Source organism: Gadus chalcogrammus, chromosome 17 (assembly GCF_026213295.1).
Source record: "Gadus chalcogrammus isolate NIFS_2021 chromosome 17, NIFS_Gcha_1.0, whole genome shotgun sequence".
Taxonomy (NCBI): domain Eukaryota; kingdom Metazoa; phylum Chordata; class Actinopteri; order Gadiformes; family Gadidae; genus Gadus; species Gadus chalcogrammus.
The window spans coordinates 7,340,564-7,363,590 of NC_079428.1; the positions used below are offsets into that span (position 1 = coordinate 7,340,564).

The 23,027-nt window shown below is 47.9% G+C and overlaps 1 protein-coding gene across 1 annotated transcript in view; it reads left to right on the forward strand.

Moving 5' to 3' along the window:
- Positions 1–584: 584 nt before the first annotated feature.
- The window catches only part of LOC130370451 (VPS10 domain-containing receptor SorCS2-like), a 55,127-nt gene continuing 32,684 nt past the window's right edge, over positions 585–23,027 (forward strand). The window contains exon 1 of the mRNA XM_056576205.1: positions 585–1,128. Within this exon, the coding sequence (XP_056432180.1) occupies positions 763–1,128 (366 nt within the window). The 5' untranslated portion in view covers positions 585–762. The remainder of the gene's footprint in view (positions 1,129–23,027) is intronic.

The following is a 23,027-nucleotide window of genomic DNA, read 5'->3' on the forward strand; positions in this document are numbered from 1 at the left end:
GACGTCGGGATAATCCAACCGAATCTAAACCGTAATCTGTATTTCATTATACGAGATGATTCTTAATTAATGCTCCATCTCTCTGTCAGATTAGCACCACAAAACACACCCAACCCCCCCACCCTGCAACCACCGTGTCTGCACCACTACCACTGAAACACTTTACACTTTACACCAGACCTTACACCAAATTTAACACTTAAAACTACACCTCTTTACTTATTATTACTTATTACAACTGTTTTAGTTTATCTTATTATTAATTGCATAATTTTATTTTATTACACTTTACACTAAAGTTAACACTCTTAAACTGCACCTCATTACTTATCATTACTTATTACCACTGTTTTAGTTTATATAATTATTTATTATTGTGATCTATGCTGCTACTTATTTTTGACTTTTTTTTAACATTTTGATTTTTGCATATCTTTATTTACTTTGTCTTGTATTTTTCCTGCTATATAGCTGTTGAGAAGAATTACAATAAGATGTAATAAAAGTAAAATAATTCTGATTCTGATTCGAGACAAGGAGACGTTCACACAAACGACGACAGGGGGCGCCAGAACGCCGCTGACGTGACCACGCTGGCTCCACCGATGCGTCCCACTCCCTCCCTTCCCCTTCTGTCTTTCTTCTTGCCTCTGTCCGTTTCTTTCACTCGGCATACACAGTAGCACACACCTATCATCCATCGTATCTTCCGCACGCATCCTGCTCGTTCTCGGCTCCGTTGTCCGCGCGTAAGAGCGCTTTATGGTGGCGCACAGCATGGCAACCCTGCACCTGAAAGGCTTCGACTCCTCGCCGCACCTGTGTGTGGTACTGCTGATGATCGCCTCGGTTTGGATGGCATGCACCGGACCTGTACACGGCGGCGACTCCGGGGGGTTGGCGTTGCACCGGATTGACGGGGCGGACCGCGCGCTGGACAGCGGCGATGGCGTCACGGACGGCGGATCGGTGGAAGGGGGAGCGATTCTGGAGCATTTGTCCCGTTTGAGGAGAGCGGCGACGTCCCAGGGCAGAGTGTCCCCCCTGCTGAGCAGCTCCTCGTTCGTGCTCAAGGGAGATGCCACGCACAACCAGGCGATGGTCCACTGGACGGGGGAGAACAGCAGCGTGAGTACCCGTTACCCGGTACCATATACCTGCTGTCCCGGTAGCCCCCGATGACGTATCGCCTCGACATCACCGCTCAGAGCCGCGTCCTTTACGCAGCTTCTAATGGCAGTGCGTTACAGTGGATTAAGTTTTTATTGTTCTTTACGCACGCCCATTACGCACGTACGCACGAACACACAGACGCACGCACTCACCCACACGAACACGCACATAAACAAACTCTAATCTCTCTCTCTCTCTCTCTCTCTCTCTCTCTCTCTCTCTCTCTCTCTCTCTCTCTCTCTCTCTCTCTCTCTCTCTCTCTCTCTCTCTCTCTCTCTCTCACACACACTATCCCTAGAGTTGAAAATGCCGGTGCTTTTTTCCGTTTAACGGATCCTCCTCACCGATGTGTTTTGCATCATGAGCGCCTCATCTTACCAGGATGTCTACTGATGGATGCGCCACCATGACCATGCGCCTTCGGTATGAGCCTACATGTCAGTGTCTGGCTGGAGGGGGCGTGAGAATCACCGAGGGCACCCTTTGAAAAAATTGACGCCATGATTGAATTATGATCAGAACATGGAGAGGTTATGTGTTGTGTTCGATCACGGGATGTGCATTGAGCTGTGTTGTATTAAAGTCAAACGACACGAGCGCAGCGCAGTAGAATAACAAGCCCTTTGTAATTGGTTATTGACATACTGTGTATGGTGGGGACATCTCTCTCTGTCTCCCTGTCTCTCTCTCTCTCTCTCGCTCTCTCTCTCTGTCTCTGTCTCTCTCTCTCTCTCTCTCTCTCTCTCTCTCTCTCTCTCTCTCTCTCTCTCTGTCTCTGTCTCTGTCTCTGTTTCTCTCTCTCTCTCTCTCTCTCTCTTTCTCTCTCTCTCTCCGCCCCCCCCCCCCCCCCCCCCCCCCCCCCCTCCCGGTCCCTATTTCTCCATATCCAAGTGCCTTGTCGATGAAACAATATTATCACTGTTTCAGTGGAGAGTGGCCGCCCTGACACCAATTCATCCATTTTATTTAAACATCATCCCCAGAAAACAAGAGGTGGTTTATTTTTTGTCGGTAATGAAAATGGGTTGATTGCAGGGCGGGAATTTTGAATTGAATTGAATTAAATTGAATGGTTACATTTGGACGGCAGAGTTCAACACTAATAATTGTGATGTAGGCTAATCATCGAGTCTTGATGTTGGCCCCGACCCTAAACGGATCCCTCGGATCTTAAGGGCTGAGGGCCCAGTCATTGGTACTTTGACATTTACTACGATGGTCGTGGTATCGCAACAGCAATGAAGAGATCTGACATCACCCCCATACTCAAACACACACGAACAACCCCCCCCCCCCCCCCCCCCTGATGAAATTAATTGTGTCAGTCCATGCTTCATTTTAAGCTGAAAGGTGGTAGACGGTGGGGAACTCAACTTCCCAGTACAACTTAATAAAATAAAGGCTAAATGGCACAATCAGCGACGGCTGACGTTGTAACGGCGATCTGGATGAATAGCTGTGTATCAGTGGTGTTTGAACTCCCCCCACCTCCCCTGTTCCCATCCTCTATCAACATACCCGGGACACTCATGAACACGCTCTCTCTGACACACACTCACCTAACACGCATCCTTCCTAATTGCATATGGGGATTGGGACTAGAACGAACAAGGCATTTTCCAGCCGCAATGAATTGTCTTCTCTTCAGATAAAACGCATTAGAGGCTTGTTTCTATGTCGGTATTATTGTTTGGCACGTGGGTAACCTCAAACTAATTTTATTGATTTCCTCTCCTTCATTATTTTGGCGTTCCGAATATGATCTTTATTGGCCACTGTTGAGCTGTGTGTGTGTGTGTGTGTGTGTGTGTGTGTGTGTGTGTGTGTGTGTGTGTGTGTGTGTGTGTGTGTGTGTGTGTGTGTGTGTGTGTGTGTGTGTGTGTGTGTGTGTGTGTGTGTGTGTGTTGGCTTTGTACTAACAGGCCCACTGTATGCATTACACTCAGTTTCACAAACAAGTAAAAGGAAGCTTGACTTAATTTCTCTTTAATAGACGGGGAGGAAAAGGGAGCGTGTCAGAAAAAAGGCGAAGGGTATTCGTAATATTACGACCAGAAAGAGTAAAAACAGTGAACGCAGTCGCCGTCCAGACCATCCTTCAAGTTGACACACAAGAGATGCTCAGATGCTCGATGCTCTTGACGCTCTACCTTGTTAACTGAAATCCTAGTTCACTCATTTGTCACATCACGCATAGACTACTGCAACGCCCTCCTCACCGGACTCCCCACCAAACTCATCAACAGACTGCAGATCATTCAGAACTCAGCCGCCCGGATCATCACCCGCACCAAATCATCTGACCACATCACCCCTGTCCTCATTCAACTTCACTGGCTCCCAGTACACTACCGCATCCAATACAAAACCCTACTCCTCACCTACAAAGCTCTCCACAACCTAGCCCCCAGTTATCTCTGCGACCTCCTCCAAGAATACACTCCCTCCCGCTCCCTCCGCTCAACCTCTGCTGGACTACTATGTATCCCCACATCACGACTCACTTCAATGGGTGCCCGGTCATTCAGCTGTTCAGCACCCAGGCTCTGGAACTCCCTCCCCCCACACATAAAACAGTCAGACACCATTACAACCTTCAAGTCACAACTCAAAACTCACCTGTTCAAACTCGCACACAACGTCTAACTGATCACTGTTTTGATTGTTTTTTTGTTTTGTTTTGTCTTGTTTTTGTTTTATTTATTTCTTATTGCTTGTTTATTTATTTATTTATTTATTTTTTCCACAATGTCTTGTTTTTTTTTTAAAATATGTATGATGACTATATGCTCTGTAAGGTGACCTTGGGTGTTTTGAAAGGCGCCTCTAAATTAAATGTATTATTATTATTATTATTATTAACTCAATGGCAGAACAAGTCCATATTCGGTCTTTACCCATAATGCAATAGAATTTCAGCCAGAACTCAGAAACCCAGTGTTGGAAAGTTTGGAAGACCCCCTGTAGTAGAACAGGACCCTTTCTTACTGTTCTAGTCCCTTCACGGACAGCTGAACCCGGGAGGACTTGGGGACCTGAAGGACATCATGAAGTCAACCGTTTTGGAATACAAAGGCCTTGACTGTCAGAATTGCTCCAATGTCATTTGAGGGACAAGAATGGGTACAGAATGCCCACAGGCAAACACACGCACGCACACATATGCACACAAAAAAGTACTGTCTGTTCCGGATGTTACTCTGGTCAGAAACGCATGGCTTAAAACATGATACTAGCCTTCCGACTGGAAAGAGTCTCTCCGGTTAAAAAGGGCTCTCTTTGTTCTCTCTCCATCTCTCTCTTGCTCTCTCGCTCACTCCCTCACTTTCTCCCTCTCTCTTATTCGATTTTTCATCCCTCCACTTATGCTGACTCTCTCTCTCTCTCTCTCTCTCTCTCTCTCTCTCTCTCTCTCTCGCTCTCGCTCTCTCTCGCTCTCTCTCCCCCCCCTGGTTTCTTTCGTTCTTCCTCCCCAAACCCACCCCCCTAGCCCGGGCATTGAAATGTTCTATTAATGTTCTCTGTTTGTGGTCCCCAACATGGTCCCTGTGTGTGTGGATGTGTGCGTTTGCCTGTCCTCGTGACCACCTCTCCATCGGGGTCCACTACCTAATGATCGGACGAGTAACGGATGACAGAGGGCCCCTTACCTGGCATGTTGACCTGGTCTTTTGATAAATGATAAAACATTTGAGAGAAGTGTGTGTGTGTGTGTGTGTGTGTGTGTGTGTGTGTGTGTGTGTGTGTGTGTGTGTGTGTGTGTGTGTGTGTGTGTGTGTGTGTGTGTGTGTGTGTGTGTGTGTGTGTTGCTTACTTTCTGGTTGCTACAGTGATTTACGAGTCGCAAAAGGGAAGCTGACAGTCTTAACTCTCCTTTGAAAGACTCTTGCACACACAGACCGGGACACACACACGCGCACAAACAAATATATCAATACACTCCCACGGCAGTCATGCTTTACACCTCTGGGTAATGTTTTTTCCAGATTTAGGAGTGATCTCGGTTAATAGGATGCCACGGTTGACCTGTTATTACCTTTAATGTTGTGTCTCAAGCCGCAGATGAGTTTCCATGTACAATTCCTCCTGCTTTACTGTACCATTTTATAACATTGGACACAACTCCCTCTGTTGGACTACAACTCATCCTTTATGGGTGCTTTAACTCTATTGACAGCCACTAAACGGTACATTATCAGCCAACCCCCGTCAAGCAGTCTAATTAATAGAGGTGGGGCAACGTAATTGATTAACAGTCATCCGTGTGTGTGTGTGTGTGTGTGTGTGTGTGTGTGTGTTTGTGTCTGTGTGTGTCTGTTTCTGTGTCTGCGTGAGTGCGTGTGTGTGTGCATGTGCGTTTGGGGAGGGGGGTAATCACATAACGATTCGTGTTAAAGGCCAACCTCAATAAATGTATAATGACTCCACCCCCTTTCTTGCAAGCTTTCTTATTCAAGTCGTCATGTATCACGTCTGTCATCATACTGTTACAAAACTCTCTCTTTTAGAGTCCTGAATTGTCCCAAGCCCATCCCTTGCTCTGTGAAGTTCATCGCCCACTGACACCACCCGCCATACCCCCGTCTCCTCTTCATCATCGTCATCATCTTCATCACTCCCCCCCCCCCCCATCCCACCATCAAGGTCATGAGACGACTATACACCATCAAGCCTGTCTCTGCACATCCCCCCTACTACTTACCTTCCCCCAACCTCTACACCCCCCCTAACGAAACACAAGGAACTCGTGATCCTCATCTCAGCCAATCATGGCGAAGGATTATCCCTGTTTCTAATCAAAACTAATCTAAACAGGATGCTAGCATCTGCATTTTATTAGCAGATTTGGGATTTTTATCAAGGGGGGGGGGGGATTTTTTCTATTGACGCACAACGTATACTCCAACATGCTAGTACACACGCACACACAACTGAATAACTCCTTTGTCGTTGTTTTCTCAATCACACACGCGCACACTTGCTCTCTCTCTCACGCCCTCACTAAGTCCCCTTGGCTTCTGACTCCATGCAGGAGGTATTGGTTCACGCTTCTCATGCCGAACAGACAGATCATTTGACTCCCTCCACCCCCCCCAACCCCCTCTTCCTCTTCCTCTGCCTCCCCCCCGAGCCCTCGATGAATATTATTTGCACATGCGCCGCGAGCCTATCACATCATTTCTCCTGACTCTGCCCGTCCCGTGCGCTCTCGTCCCGTGCGCTCTCGTCCCGTGCGCTCTCGTCCACGTAAACCTCTGAGACTTAAGGGGCCGTTCCTCACGGAGGGAAGGAAAGGAACATAGGGGATGGTCTGTGTAGACAGTCAGGCTTTGTTCAACGACTCTTCGGCTCTCTCTTGTGTCTGGTGGCGGCGAGTCGCTAGCTCTTTGTGGTTACATTATTGTTGTTTGTTGTACCGGATGATCGTGTCACGTGCAGGTCGGGGATAAGGTTTTGCCCAAAGGATGCTTACAGGTAGACTACGGCGGAACCGTGGAATCAAACCTGTAGCCCTTCGACTTCGATGATCCTGCCCCCGTCCCCCATAAACCATAATCTATCACTTTCAACAATGGCCGTTGAGATGTGGGTGGTTTGGATGCATATGGTTGTATATTCCCACTAGCTCAAAAGAGCCTTAAGCTTTAGTGTTTTTAGTGTTTCTCCCTCACCTGCCTTCTCCGCGACAGGTCATTGATTGCATTACAGCTCACTCTCGCTCTCTCCCTCAATGAAAATCCTTCTCCTTGACTGGAAGTGTTTTATACGCTAAAAGGAATACATATTGGCAGGCTCCACACACAAATCGTATTTCCTCCTTTTAGTAAAAAAGAGGGAATCCAATTATTTCTGAGCTAGGCTTTTGTTTTAAAGATGACCTTTTTGTGATCCAGTTGTCGTTCGCGTGGAGAGCCAGCGCTGTGCTCGTGATGCATCCTCCTGCGCTGATTAGAACACGGATCGAGCCGCTGTCTCTCCTGCCAAACACCGGCAGGTCTGACGCAGACGCTAGCCAGTGGCAAGTTAATTGGCTCGGATACAAGTTTGTGTACACACGTCGTGCGCACACGCAACCCTCCCACGACCCCGACGGTGCACAGCCCCTTCGTGATTATCCCAGCGGATACAAATTGGCCGTGCGTGTCCGTCAACATGGATAGCGTTGTGGACATGCAAGCGTTTGAATGTCTGAATGCGTGGATTGGATTTCAATCACAATCTTTTACACGATAAGAGCAAAGCACGCACACAGACGGAAACACGAACAGACGGAGCGATGCAAGTGTGCGAAGTGAACGAACGCATGCAGGTGTGCTCATGGGAGGTACACACACACCATTAGACGCAACACACACGAAGCTAAAGAAAGACACCATGCAGACCGATGGTCTCTGTGGGTTCTGTTGGTCGCCGACCAGACCGCCTCTCCGCGGTCGTCCTCTGCAGCATGTCCTTCATCATCGTCGTTGTCTAATGAGCAAGTGAGCTTTGGAGACCTTTGAGTTTGCTGTGCCTTTTTTCTTGAAACATGCCATTGTGATTATCACACTATGTGTGTGTGAGTGTGCCGGTGTGTTGGGGGGGCCGAGATCTTTCGTGTCACCTAGCAACGGCAAGTAAACAAATAAACAGAATGTCACGTTGTGTGCTGGGGTTTTTCGGTTCCTCCTACCCCTTCAAGCTCCTCTCTCCTCTTCTCTGTCACGGTGTCCGTCTGTCTGTCTCTCACCCTCAGTTGGCCCTCATCTGCTCGGTCGTCTCATCAACATCTCATCATCTCATCGATATGTGTCAGCCCCAGACCAGAATCTCACCTCCATTGTCTCCACACCCGACTGAAGACTTTGTCACCTCCATTTTCGACATTGTCTTGATACCCCCCCCCCCCCCCCCCCCCATCCCTCCCTCCCGATCCTCATCCTCATTCTCATGCGGGGCCTGGGACGTCTCGGTCGAAGGTTCTCTCGGTTCCAGCGGTCTGTCTGAGCCCCTCCGTCGGTCAGGTGATGTTCCTGTCACGGATTCACACACAGCTACACACAGCCGCACACACATACACAGGGGCCCCTACATGACTCCTTGTACAGTACATGGTGTTTATTCGATATGCACTGCCCCGGTACCACTGCAAACAAGGGCAATGGATGAGATTCTTTATTGCACTCGGACGAAGAGTGGGGAAGCCGATATGTTTCAAAGAGTGTGGAGTGCTGTGGGGGATTGTGTTCGACCGTTCTAGAGTCAGTATCGTGAGGGTCTCGCTGTGCTCCTCCATAGATCGTTCAGGGCTATGTTGTTACGCGTAAAGATTGTTCAAATCTAAATGTTGTAATGTAAAGTGTGTGTGTGTGTGTGTGTGTGTGTGTGTGTGTGTGTGTGTGTGTGTGTGTGTGTGTGTGTGTGTGTGTGTGTGTGTGTGTGTGTGTGTGTGTGTGTGTGTGTGTGTGTGTGTGTGTGTGTGTGTGAGAGACTTTCTTTTAAACTGGTCCTGTGTTGAGATCCGGGGTCTCTCCTCAACTGAGGAATACCTACAGAGTGAGTGATTGAATCTCCCCTCAGTGGTTGTGAGAACCCCTTTACTCTTCTTCTAGCCCTCATCCTCTACCTCCACATTTCAAATCCCTCGAACCTTATCTTTATCTATTTCCATCAGTTCCATGAGATGATCACCAGACCTCATTCCTTACGTAATCGCCTTACATATTATGTATGTCCCTGTTGCTTGGTACATGTTCCCCCTTTTTTCTTCTAGCTCTCCCACTTCTTGGACTGAAATAGATGAAGCTATCACACTCGCATCTCATGCAGTGCTGGTGTCCATTATCGGGTTTTACTGCACAAACTGACAGGGATATATTCAAAAGTAATGACTGTGTGTGTGTGTGTGTGTGTGTGTGTGTGTGTGTGTGTGTGTGTGTGTGTGTGTGTGTGTGTGTGTGTGTGTGTGTGTGTGTGTGTGTGTGTGTGTGTGTGTGTGTGTGTGTGTGTGTGTGTCATTCCTACTTTTTTATTATATAATACCCGTCTCAAACATTAAAGAGCTCTGTGCTTAAAAGTGTCTGAAGCAAGTGAGTTGTTTTGGTCAACAAGCATTTTCTCTTTCTCACTCTTGTTTGTTTTGGTCTCCAAAATGGCTTCAGTGCTCCAAACTGCCATATGTGGTTGTTGTATTTTTGGAAGAACAAGTCCAGCACGATAACTCTCTACCACTGAGGTCTACTGGAATGACGGGTAAACACACACACACACACACACACACACACACACACACACACACACACACACACACACACACACACACACACACACACACACACACACACACACACGCGCGCAGAGCTTTAATGCCCATCAGACATGAATGGGAATTAGCATGTGTTGATGGATGAAGGCTTAGCGGCGGGAATTTTCCGCCCAAAGTACAAAAAAACCTAAAATGAACCGGGATTTTGCGACTTCTGTCGACCGCAATTACTGTGCCCTTGTGGCGAAGGGAGGGTGAAAAGGAGGACTACGAAGGGGGGGGGAGAATTCAGAGCTAGGATTCGGAGACTCTCTTTCATCTAGATTGGAGCCTGAATCCCGAGGGCCAGGCCGGTAGCGGCCGTGCGAGCAGATAACAGGCCACGCGTTGCGTTGGAGAACGACGGTGCCCGGTCGCTGTGATCCGCGGTAACAAGCTATCTCGCAATAGCGCTGGGGGCTAGCAGACGGTTGGACTGTTTCATGGCTTCGTTAGCCTGCTCTCTCCATATGTGTCTTACTTTCTGACCCCCCCCCCCCACCCCTCACGATCTCTGTATGTCTAGAACGCTCTCTCCCTCTCCTCATTGCACTCTTTACCACTAGCTCTGTCTGCCTCCCCCTCTCTCGCTCTTTCTCTCCCTCTTCCTCTCTTCCTTTCTCTCTTTACCACTTTCTTTGTCTCTCTCTCTCTCTCTCTCTCTCTCTCTCTCTCTCTCTCTCTCTCTCTCTCTCTCTCGCTCTTTCTCTCTCTATCTCTCTCCCTGTCTCTCTACTTCCACACTCTTCCATCCATCACCCTATCTCTCTCTCTCTCTCTCTCTCTCTTTAACTCTAATCTCTCCCTCTACCCCTGTCCTTCTGTTGGATTCTCTCCCCGTCTCTCTTTCCTGACCTTCCTCTCACTCACTCCTTCCTTCTCTCTTCCACCTTTCTCTCTACCTAGCAGTCTCTGTCTCACTCATGCGTGTGACATGAATGCGAGCGAGGGAGCCCTGTGCCTACGGGTGAAGAGCGAGAGGTATGGGGGGTTGGGGGGAGATGCAAATCACAGACAAATTGAATTATTGTTTGGTAATGGCCCTTGTCACAACATGAGCAAGCGACAGCGGGAGAGCGAGAGAGAGAGATTTCGCTAGTAGCGTTCTATATTTAGTGTGGCCTCGCAAATGACAGTGGTTGGTTGTGTATTTTGGTATTTGTGTCATATTTTGTTGTGGTTGTTTGTGTGTGTGTTGTCCCATATAAAAATTGGACCTATCTGAACAAAGACGTACATTGGGGTGGGTACACACACGCACAGTTATGTACACGAAGATGACCGTTTACAAGCAGGGGCGGTATATTGTCAATACTATTGTATCCATATTATGATGACGCATTGCATTCCTCTCTCTCTCTCTCGCTCTCTCTCGCTCTCTCTCGCTCTCGCTCTCGCTCTCCCCTACCTCCTGTCATGATAGCTGCCCCCATCAGCCAAACCAAAATAATCCTCAACAACCAATACAACTGAACCAGGTCGCCAACCCTACTGGGGTTCAGGCTGTTGCTAGCGGCTTGGCCTGCTGAGCCAGACTACATCCGTGAGCACAGCGCAGGGGTCTTTCAGGGTGTGTGTGTGTGTGTGGCTCGGTGTAAATGCAGTACCCTTTCCCTAGGATTCGTATTTCTTGCAATATTTTCTGAGTCTGTCTGCCTGTGTGCGTGCGCACGTGCGTTCCAGACAGCATGCCATCATCATCGTTGTTCTCCGTAGCGTACAATGTTAGGGTGTTTGTTCACTGCATTGCAGTGGGCCTCGATGCTTGGAGTGCGCATGCACAGGCCCACATGTGAGAGATCCGTGCAGCCCAAACAGGGGGTCGCTCGTCTGTCCACCCCGGGTCGGGTGTTCCTGCCCAGGAGACTCGAGCATTCCAAGGTTTAGCTGTTTTGAAGAAACAACATAATGCGCTTTAGTGTTTGTCACGCATGCCTCCCCCCTCCCCCCCACACAGCTCCTTACGTTTCCTCGTTCTGCAGGGTAGTGATACTCCGGCGTTTGCGTTCATCTCAGGAAATTGCAGGGCAAATTGCCGGGAAATGTAGGACTTGTCAGAGTTGTCGAAAGGTTTCTTTCTGCCCGTCTGAGAGTGTGAGGGACTGGGCAGTGTGTTTTCGGGTGGTGTTTCGTCTGGTCGTGCCTGGATTCTGCCGAGTGGTGGACTACAACTGTTAGGTCGCACGTTTCAAACTGTCAAATTAAAAAAGCAGGCCTCTCTTTTTTTTTCCCTCTTTTTATTCCTGGAGGTGGCCTTCAGCGCGGCAGCCAACTGGGCTGCCGCGCTGCTTGTCTCTGGGTTAGAGGGGGCAGGGGGGTGGAGGGCCAGTTTGCTAGCTTTTCTGAGTAGCGTCGCTGCCCATGTCACGCTGGGGTCGTCCCAATGACCCCATTCTTGTGAAAAATGTTGGCCGTCTTTTTTGTTTCGCCTTATTTTTATTCAGAACTTTAAATTGTTTCTCGATTGAGGCGGATTCAGACGGGTTAAGAAGACGCAGCTGTCAAGTGTGATTCGGCTCTCACAATGTTTAAATAACAAGCTTGATGTTGATTTGTTATGAAGGGAAAACCTTTTTTTTTGCATTCCATCGGTGCTCATGATAGTCACTGCAAAGCATCGCAGGGTTTTATCCTTTGGAACTTTGCTTAATACTACTATATATTATATGAATATTGTACTATATTATTCTTATTTAAGAGCTGGAAACCGAACAGACTGTTTCTGGGCTGAATATATCTCCTCATTATCATCAAGGCTCACCTGGGGCCAGGAAAAGCCTTCCGCTGGAACGGGACGACCGGATATAGGGTTGTGGAGAGGCCGGGCAGACCTTAACGTGAACTCCAACAATGCACCTCTTGCCAACGTGTTGCCGGTGACACATTGCATTAAATGTGTCATCGGCAAAAAGACAACGTGGGCAAAAAGACGTGTCATCGAAGGCAAAAAGACGGCGTGTGCGCTATCATCGATCCATTAGCTCCTAGCGTCTGCTAGCTAACACCTTTCTACCTGCTACTCTGCCTTTATCGCCGTGACAATGACCCTGAACCCAGATGGGTTTAAAGGATATTATAGTGGTGTGGCACATCGCTCCACCAGTAAAAGGCCACCCTTTTGGAGGGGGGGGGGAGATCCATTTACTGCAGTAGGATCTTGTTTTAAACACCCGTATTGTAAAGATTATTGTGGTAGGGCCCGGGAGGAAAGTCAATGGGGGGGGGGAGAGGTTAGTGGGTGCAAAATTGCAAGGTAATTGCTTTCCCGCCCAAATGACAAGGGAAGTATCGGCCACTTCCTATGGAACGAGCCGAGTACCAAACTACTGAATACAGAAGAGCCACTATCTCCACTACATCACGGGGAAATAAATCGGCTATGATTCAGTGTTTGGCTGTTTTGTGGACGGGTATTGCATGTTTCATCTGTGCCCCGACTGCTATTCACAATTCCCAACCTCTCTCCTATTGTCAACCTCTCCCCCTACGATTGCTTTTTTACAAATAGTGACACAATTTGTCAGGGGCCAGACGCCTCTTTGTCAGTACGAGTCGCCCGCTTGTTGTCGGGACAAAATGTAATTTTTCGTGATGAATGCATGACATGTGTGCTGGTGGCTGGGCCGCTATTAGCTAACTTGGGGCTCGGTTGCAAACAGCTGCTCTCATGCTCGCAGACGTGCACTTGGATGCCAACGTGCACACACACACACACACACACACACACACACACACACACACACACACACACACACACACACACACACACACACACACACACACACACACACACACATATGCAAGCAAGGGCGCGCTCACACACACACACACACACACACACACACACACACACACACACACACACACACACACACACACACACACACACACACACACACACACACACATATGCAAGCAAGGGCGCACACACACACACACACACACACACACACACACACACACACACACACACACACACACACACACACACACAGCCATTTCCTTTAGTTGACGCCTAAAGGGGCATTTATGTGGAGGTTGGCATGCAGACCCACAAACAAAATCATCGTCAACATTAATTGGACTTTTGTGTGGAAAACAGACAGACACACACACACACACACACACACACACACACACAAACACGCAGGAAAGGAATCCTGAGCACACACTTGCATAGTGGGGCGTGTTGACAGCTGTCTAGGGCTTTTCTGTTTGTGTGTCCGTGTGTGTGCGCGTGTATGCCTGTGTGTGCCTGTGCGTTTGTCTTTGTCATAGCAGATCTGTGTGTTCTACGGCTGCTTTTAACTTCAAGGGTCATGCTGAGAGCACACATGTCCCTTCCCTAATAGCCTGTCTCTCTGCGTGAGTGCGTACACACACTTTTATATGCACAATGTTGGTAAATCCTGCCTTTTGAATGTGTCCCTTTTCCAGAATGGCTGCTGTTAAAGACCACTTGTGATCCCCCCCCCGAGCCCTCAAGGCTCTGTAACGGACCCAGCTCAAGATCAGCCAACAGAGCTATGATTTGTCATCAAGTGCCTCTCGAATTCTGCCCATTATAGGACAGAACCGCAGCCTTTGCGGCCGCCTTTATTGTCTAAAGCTTTGCTCAAACTAGCCGAGATAGCTTTACTCCAGCGAGACGAGATGGCTTAACTTCAACTACCCGAGATAGCTTCACTTTAGCTAGTGCGTACACACACTTTTATATGCACAATGTTGGTAAATCCGAGCTTGCTTTACTTAACTAATAGATAGCTTCACTGCAGTCTGCTACGAGCCTATAAGCTTCAATCCAGCTAGATGATAGCATCAATTCAATTCAATTACATTTAAATCAGTTTCTTTTTCAAGAGTTTAGGTAGCACAGTTAGAGGTGACAGGTAAAAGCGAGACAGCAGGCCAATACGTTCGGGCGTGGCTCCCATGACGGACAATGGCATCGCTGGATGAGTCACTGGAACAACTGGTGCTTGATTCTGCACACACAGACACTTTGATGTATTAAGAACCAGGCTCATGCATGCACTTCAAGGGCCTCCGCTACGTGCTTCATGGTGAAGGATTTCACACGCGGGAGGACCTTTATGTACATGTCAATAAACCCAGCATCCTCTGGGCTACTTCACATGCAACAACAATGCAGAACATACCAACGTATCGCTTTGAACACACACACACACACACACACACACACACACACACACACACACACACACACACACACACACACACACACACACACACACACACACACACACACACACACACACACACACACACACACAGGGGTCCCTCCCTAATGTTTGTGGCGTGAGGCCCGTTCCACTCGATCCCCCTCAGACAAGCAGCTGTCAACTTTTCCATGTTTTATTCAGCTTTTCTTTTCGGTTCCTCTGTTGTTGTACCTTTTTCCAATCTTACAATCTTTCCAATCTATTACTCCAATGAAGGCTATGTCCTCGTCTTTTTTCATTTTTTATGGAATTGGACGCACTGATTCGGGCCCCAGACAGAACTTGCCAGAATTGACATGGCGGGGATATCTGACTTGCACCTAAATTATATGACATGCAAAACAAACAGAACACTTTCATGAATCAGAAAATCAGCCCTTAAGGTAGTGTTTAGCAACCCTCCAAGAGCTGCTTCTTAAAGGAGAGAGCCACCATTATTACCACAGCCCAAGGCCTGGTTGCTTTGCTCAGCAGAACTCTGAGTTAACCCAATCACCTTGACTATAATACCCTTCTCCTGAAAACGATGTGTTAAGCAGTTGCAAAGGTTTCTAGAAGGGTTTTGGACTGGAATGTATTGTGACGATCCCCGGGTCTCTGCTGACCACGCAAAACACGAGGACTCTCGCTACAACGGTTTGTAATGGTCTTTCGGGGGAACCGTCTATTAAGCCTAGGGCCGCAAAACATGAAGCCTTGCTTCAGTTTGCTTCAGTTTGCTGCAAACTGAAGCAAACTGAAGCAAGGCTTCAAGTAGCCTCTGCTGGATACTGGACTGGATTTAAACTCCTGGCACTATTGAAACTCAATATACAACCCCAGAGGAAACCAGGTGGAACACCGATGGAGAAATAAATGCAGGGAGAAGCAAGTTAGTCACGTCAAGTTCTCGAAGATAATAATACAGAGCATGCACAGCTGGAAGAAAGCCCAGATGCTTCCTTGTTTACACGGCAACCTCAAGAGTAGCATTGGATGCAGACAAACATTGTAAATAGGATTCAACGAAAATGTGGAAGAAACTAGTGAAAGAAATGGCAGTTAGGGAGAAAATACATGTGGTATCCTACTCAGGCTTACTTTATCCGTGCAGCCTTGAAAATTACTTTGCGGACATGGTGACTAGGTGGCTAGGTCTTACTGTTATCACCCCCACGCATACACATACCCCAACCCAGCCTCTCTCTCCCCTCCTCGAGGCTGTCCTTTTGTCTGAGGCCAGGGATTCTCATACCCAGCCAGACAATGGCTAGGTAACCCGGCCCAGAGAGAGAGAGAGAGAGAGAGAGAGAGAGAGAGAGAGAGAGAGAGAGAGAGAGAGAGAGAGAGAGAGAGAGAGAGAGAGAGAGAGAGAGAGAGAGAGAGAGAGAGAGAGAGAGAGAGAGAGAGAGAGAGAGAGAGAGAGAGAGAGAGAGAGAGAGACCAAATTAGATCTTTGCGATGCCCGCTCGCATAAGAAGTTAGAATGGGGGTGGTGAAGGCTAATCTGATAATAGGCCCCCTTTGGCAGACTCTTCCTGCTAGCCTTGCACAGTCATCTATCAGTGCTGCTCTCCCAAACTCTCCTGTAATTACATATTCTCACCATGGAAACTGTGGGAGATGGGGGCAAACATGGCGGATAAACACGGGAGGAAAAAGCTCTGATGCGTGAGACATGGCGTGAGATTTTCAGGAAGGAAATAAACGGCCAATGGAAAAAAAAGAGGGAAGGATTCCTCTCTGCTCACCCAGAATGAAAAGGAGGGATGGAGAGGGAGTGAAACGTTGGTTAGCGTGCGTATCGAATTATCACAGGATGTTGTCAAACCGTCAGTCAACGCCCAGCATTGAACAAAGCGTGCGTTTCTTTACGAGTTCTTTGTTCTCCTCGTGAAGCCGTCACCACCAGCAGACCACGCCCCCTTTCTGTCAGGAACTGGGCACCTGCGTCGGAAAACCCCCAGCACTGCATTGTGGGAATGTGGCCAAGGAGAGGAGAGGTGCAGAGTTGTGGTGGCACCAGATTCATTCTAGCAAGTGAGCCACTGAAACTGCCACAGGATGTAGAAAAGCTGGCAGTGACTCGTCTCTCTGGTGCACCATAGCCATTCAATCCTGAGTCCTTCACTGTGATCAGGGCAAGCAATGGAAATCCACTCTCTTCAGAATGGGACTAATTGCTCTTGCAGACCCACATTTTGACACAGTTCCATTCACAAGAAAATATTTTAAACTCCCACGGTATTTACGCAATTTTTTAGAAATCCTGTCTTGTACTGCCCAACTATTTTCTTGGCGACTCAAATAGGCAGCCATGAGTTGTAGTAGTGGGCAGCCTGGCACTGAGGGCTTCTGTGGAATGCCGGAGAATTGTGGAATTCATGGTTCATTGATTATCATTGGTTGTTGGATGCCATTAAGAGTCACCGTCTTGATCAGAAAGGCCTTTTTCCAGACAGCAGTGGTTCCAAACTAACGGTTCAGCAGGGGGAGAGCTCTAGTCAGAGGGAGTTGTTGATGCTTTGACCCAGATCTATATGTGTCCCAGGTCCCACGCTCATGTGTTGTACAGTTATGTATATATATATAGTAGGGAACCCTTTTCATCATTCTCCCATTCCCCCATCCACCGGTTATCACAGTCAACTTTTTGCAGGGAGCACCAGCTGTTGTCATAGGCTCTATGTGCCGGCCCCAGAGGTCCCCCAATACTGCCCTTGCACCCCTTTGTTGGCCCCCCCGGTGCGGAAGGGTCAGATTGTCACTGATGGTGCCTCTGAAACCGAAATGAAAGGGAAACAGCTTTGGAGTGAAAGTGAAAAAGTTAAATGTGAAACGGCTTTGCAGGGGGGGTTTGGATAAGGTATTCTGTCGACGTCTTCAGGGAGTCTGACCCCGGGCGATCGAGGGTGAGGGGGGCTCTGAAAGCCTGGAATAAATACTGTATATCAATCACCCAAGTCTGTGCCACCATCTTCTTCCACACAAAGACACGCTCTGTGCTTGGACAACCAACCACCACAACAGCAACAACAACGACAGAGAGGTTATGTGGCGTTTCAGCTGAGCCTCCCTAAGCCTCTGTGTTGAGTGAGTTGGCAAAAATCTGATGAGAAAATACCCTACGGTTATTTCTGTTGGAGCACCCATTCCATTGTGCTTTCAGATTTTTTGTGGCATGTTATATGCAACAATGGCTGAGTACCGCTCCCATCTACCCGTCCTCAATTAATGAGCTTCAGTCAAATTATACAATGGTAAATCAACAGGCAAAAACCAAGGAAAGAGGCAGACGTTGGTACTACTTAGACAGCCTTTGCTTATGCACAACACTTATTTTTCGAGTTTGACTAAAACAACCCTGTTATGTTCAAATATAGTATATATCTAGAAAAGTCAATCGCGTTACTGAACTAAAGTCTGTTTTCCACCCCTAACCCTAACCCATAAAGAAACACACTTTTACCAAAGTACCAACCCTATCTTTGTGCTTGAGATGACCAGACTCCTGGTCCCACACTGGTCTTTGGGTCAATCAGATATGGTGTGGGGAGACGGAGGGGGCTGCTACCATGGACCACTGTTGGCTATCATTGTTTTCCACTGAATAACAAGGCCCCCATTTAACCCCAACCCAAAGGGCTCCTTTGACCAGCAGACCTCTAACAAAAGCTTATTGTGAGGGCCGGGCCAGATCGTACCCTTTTAATAATATTAATAATCGGACAATACATGTTCACCCGTCAATGACACACTGACCCAGCGAAGGGTCTCGGGTGGAGCTAGTCTGTGATCGAACTCGCCAGAGCTGCGATAAAGGGTTAGAACATCCATGAGAGTGATCCCGACTTGCCTATTTCGGGTTTGTCACGTGGTTGAAACTGGGATTTTTCCCCATTGGAATACTAGATGCTAAAATGTAGATCAAAGAATGAAATTGGATGTTAATTGCATGAAGAAAAATTATCTCACAGGCCGAGAGAGAATCTGCTGGTGACATTGACTTTTTTCCTCTTCCTGGATATCGCTTTTTTTGTTCTTTCATGTCTGCCGGGCACACCATCCTTCCCTCCTTCTGATTATCCACTCTGCCAGGAACACCACAATCACCATTCCCTTTCACTGGGAGACCAAATTAAATAAAGAACACCCATCCAGCATGGATCCCAGCACCACCACCAACAGCGCGCCGCGTCGCAAACAATGCTTTATTATACCGGCAATCACCATAGAAACAAGGAGAAAACAGAAGAAGCCCACAGACATATAGCGACACGCACGTGGTGGAGCTGGTGTCGGGAAGTGCCTGTGTTACTCAGTCTGCAGAACACTGTGGCCAGTAGAGAAACGACACTGTTTTCCTTTTTTGTTTTTTTCCTTTCATGCATGAAAATGCAGGAATTGTTTAGCTGTTCGTTGTGTTAGCCTGAAGGGAGGGAGGGAATGGAATACGGCACCAGTCAACTGTGACAATGGGAGAAATTGAGAGAGAGAGAGAGAGAGAGAGAGAGAGAGAGAGAGAGAGAGAGAGAGAGAGAGAGAGAGAGAGAGAGAGGGAGAGGGAGAGGGAGAGGGGGAGGGGGAGAGAGAGAGAGAGAGAGAGAATCTTACATAAATAACCTAACCAGAATAGGCCCGTGCAAACTACCTGGCCCTGTCTGATGTCCTACTCGTAGCATGAATATGCTAATAGAAATTAGCTTATACCCACGGAGGGCCCCTTTTTCTGCGAGGGGGTAAATATGCCGTGTTGTTCGCAATACAAAGGAGACGCATCGGAAGGCGTCACGTCGAACCCCTGACAGGTGTCATGAGCAAGAGATTGAAAAGGGAAAAGCAGCAGGAGTCGACGGAAGCGGCTACGGGACGTGGGCCTTCACGAGCGCACATGATTTATCCCCGCGCCGTGTCCGTCACCATACGGACGGACTGCTAATCAGCATTAGCTAGCAGGAGCCCTTGCCCATGTTCAAGTACAACCCTGTGTAGAATAACAATGAATCACACACACACGCACATTTTTACCTTTACCTCTTTCTCCTTCTTCCATGTCGTTTCCGACATGCTTGGCGCAAACTGGTTGCCGTTAGCCTCCGCTGCGAGCGCTTAATGATGAAGCTAATGACTGTCACCTGAGGTTGATGAAGCCCTCACTGCGGGCTGGGTGGGGGAGGGGGGGGGGCGGGGGGGGGCGATGGTGTAGGTCGGGTTGGGGTGCGTGCAGGTGTGCCAGCTCTAATTAACACACGGTAATTAATTTGCAGAGGAGGAGAAGGGGGAGGAGGGAGCCCTGAAGGCGGGGAAAACCTTCCCCTTGGTTACACGAGGGGGGGGCTGGGGGGGCAGTGGGTGGAGGCGGGAAGCACTTTTTTTCAATTTTCCATCATGAAATATCTACTGTGGTGATAAAAAGCTAAATGCTTCGCTCAACCAGAGAATGAGGACAATCCCCCAGGTCACGGTGCTAAAACTGAGTTTGGAAACGATTAGAGAGTTTAAAAAAGACCAAGAAAAACCTATGAGGACGGGCCTTCATATCGGGGCGGTGACATGCAGAAGATGTTTTCTGCTAATAATGACCTTCTTCCCCTGGGTTAACAATGTTTGAACAAAGTCCCTTCATTTCCCCAAATCTTGTGGACTGAGCACATATTTGATGAAACAGAATCAAATAATGTAGTGTGGCTCGGGAGAGCAATTTTTTATGTTTTAAAAGCTCTCTTGTGCATCAAAGTGATCTGCTTTATCTCCAGTTGGTGTCGGTCTGCTGTCTTTGCCGCCGTTCAAACAACTAGCTTGCAAAAAAATATCCGCAGACCTTTGTTGGTGGTAAAAGACAATTCTAATATGCTTTGTGTCTGTGTGTGAGACAGTGTTTGTGTGTGTGTGTTTTTTTGTGTGTTTGGAGAGACGGTATGTCATCTGCTGAGACCGGCGTCGAACACAATCTAGAAATTTATTCAGGCGTCTATTAATAATATAGTTATTTATTTATAATTCATTTGATTCAGCTAGCTCTCCCTATGATTCATTTTTGATTCAGCGTTCAATCCAAGAAGTCTTGTAAATCTAGTAATTCACACAGGGACGTCACTTTTGCACACAAAGAATTGCTGTCCTTGTTGTCACTCTGAATCACCCTCCGTCGTCAGCTCTGTGCAATAATAAACTTACCAATGTGCAAATTTAAGCCAATATTTGCTGGAGAATCATAGGTCCTTGTTGGTGCTCTATCTCAACTCAAGGTCACCACTGGTGTGTGCCTTGCCTTTGTGTGATTTCCTCCAACTCAACCTCATTACATTTCACTAACATTTCCATGGCTGATTCCCAGATAGCATATCCACAACGAATGCACACTGTGTGTGTGTGTGTGTGTGTGTGTGTGTGTGTGTGTGTGTGTGTGTGTGTGTGTGTGTGTGTGTGTGTGTGTGTGTGTGTGTGTGTGTGTGTGTGTGTGTGTGTGTGTGAGTTTCTGGCCTTGATTGGGGGATTATTTTAATAATTAATTGTTTCAACCATTAATTAAACATATTGCTCAAGGATGGCACCGGGCGGGCTGTGGGCATTGGGGTTCGAACCAAGAACCTTTTGGCTGGGAGTCAGACACCTTAACCGCTAGACCTTCTTGCATTTTGTAGAGCTGTACCAGGCTGAGGCACATGTTTCCTGAGCCAGGGACCTCGATATGTCATCGGGGAGAGGCGCGGTAAACGGCAGTAACGCTAATACACTGAATTATTACGGTGAATTATCATCATGTCCCTCATTTGTCGGTGATTCAGTTGGGAGCCATCGACGCCAAGCCATCACCGTGGATGTCACCTTCTCTGTGCTTTTATAGCCCAGATGGAACGCGCCATTCAGGCTGCCATGAAATCGAACTCCTTTCACTCCTTCTGTATGACATGTCCCCCGTTTCCTTCACCCGCCGCCTTCCGCCGCCCTCTCTGCCTGTCACCCGTTTGTCTGTCTGTGTCGTCTGTCCTTCCCTTCAGCCCACCCCTCGCCCACTCCCTCTTTCGTACTCGAGCACTGTGCATTTGTTGAGCTTTTCATCACCATGCACACGAGCCCGCATAGACACGGGTGCACGCACGTGTGCGCCGTGCACCCACACCCACACACTGGCTCCGGCAGTCTGCAGTAGTCAGATAAGAGCACGCTGCAGATAAGCCATAGAAATGTTGTCCTTAGCAGGCCTAGAAAGAGAAGCGAAAATGCACACCAGGTCCCCACTGTTCAGATTGTCGCCAGCCACAGTTGGCTTTGTTTGACCCAGTGGTCGCTATCACCCATGGCTAGCATGGTATGAGCTAACACCCATGGCTCGCATGGTATGAGCTAACACCCATGTCTAGCATGGTATGAACTAACCAGGCAGAATGACATGGTTAGTTGATGGACCCCTTTGCTAAGTCCCTAGGAACTGCTTAAAAGCCTTTCTTATATTGGACTGGCTAGCTCATGTATGTCTGTCTGTCTGTAGCTTTCCATAATTATTAATTGTGACCCACTGGGATATAAAACGTTTGGAGATGCCATTGAACAAAAAATTATATATTGTGCATGAACTGAATCCCTGTCGTCGTGAGCTGCATCGATTCTGTATAATCTATGGACAAGCAGTAGCTAGCTAGAAGACAAAAACAGTCACATTCTCCAGCAGGGGAATCCTTGATGGCTGTGGCAGTGGTCCAGTTATCCAGAACTTCGAGACGTCTACACAGCTTGGGTTTGTTGATTGGTGCCAGCTAGTGCTGTCCTTCCTGGATTTCAGTGGGAGGCCTCTGATGCCTAACGCTATAACTGATGGCTAGGGCTATAACTGGATCCGTTCCACCGCTGTCTGAGCCATCGGGTAATTTCGCTACAGTCTGTAACCTCCATTAGCCCGTCCGTCCGTCTTACTGATGTATTTGTGATGATAAAGAGTGCTGTGACTAATTGACACACTTCCTGTGTATGCTAGTTACTACTATACCTTCTTTAATACCTGCTAAGCAACATGCTATCAGATATCAAGTGTTTAGCAGTTATGTATGTTAGGGAAATTATGTATTCTGGTAGACCGGAACCAATGGCATTCGTCACAGACAAGCTATTGAAGCGATGAAAGTCAAATCTTTGTTTACTTCTCACTTTTTTTCTTACCTGACACAGCCGTAAGCAACAACCTCTCAGATATCACAGGCTGAGTTGTTGTGTATTTTACGGGAATTATGTCTATTGCTCGCATTGGGGCTGATGCCATTTGTCACAGCGCGGGGCTTAAATAGATACTGTGCCTTCTTGTGTATGTGTATGTGTGCGTGTGCATGTGCACGCCAGCAACGCAAAGGCTA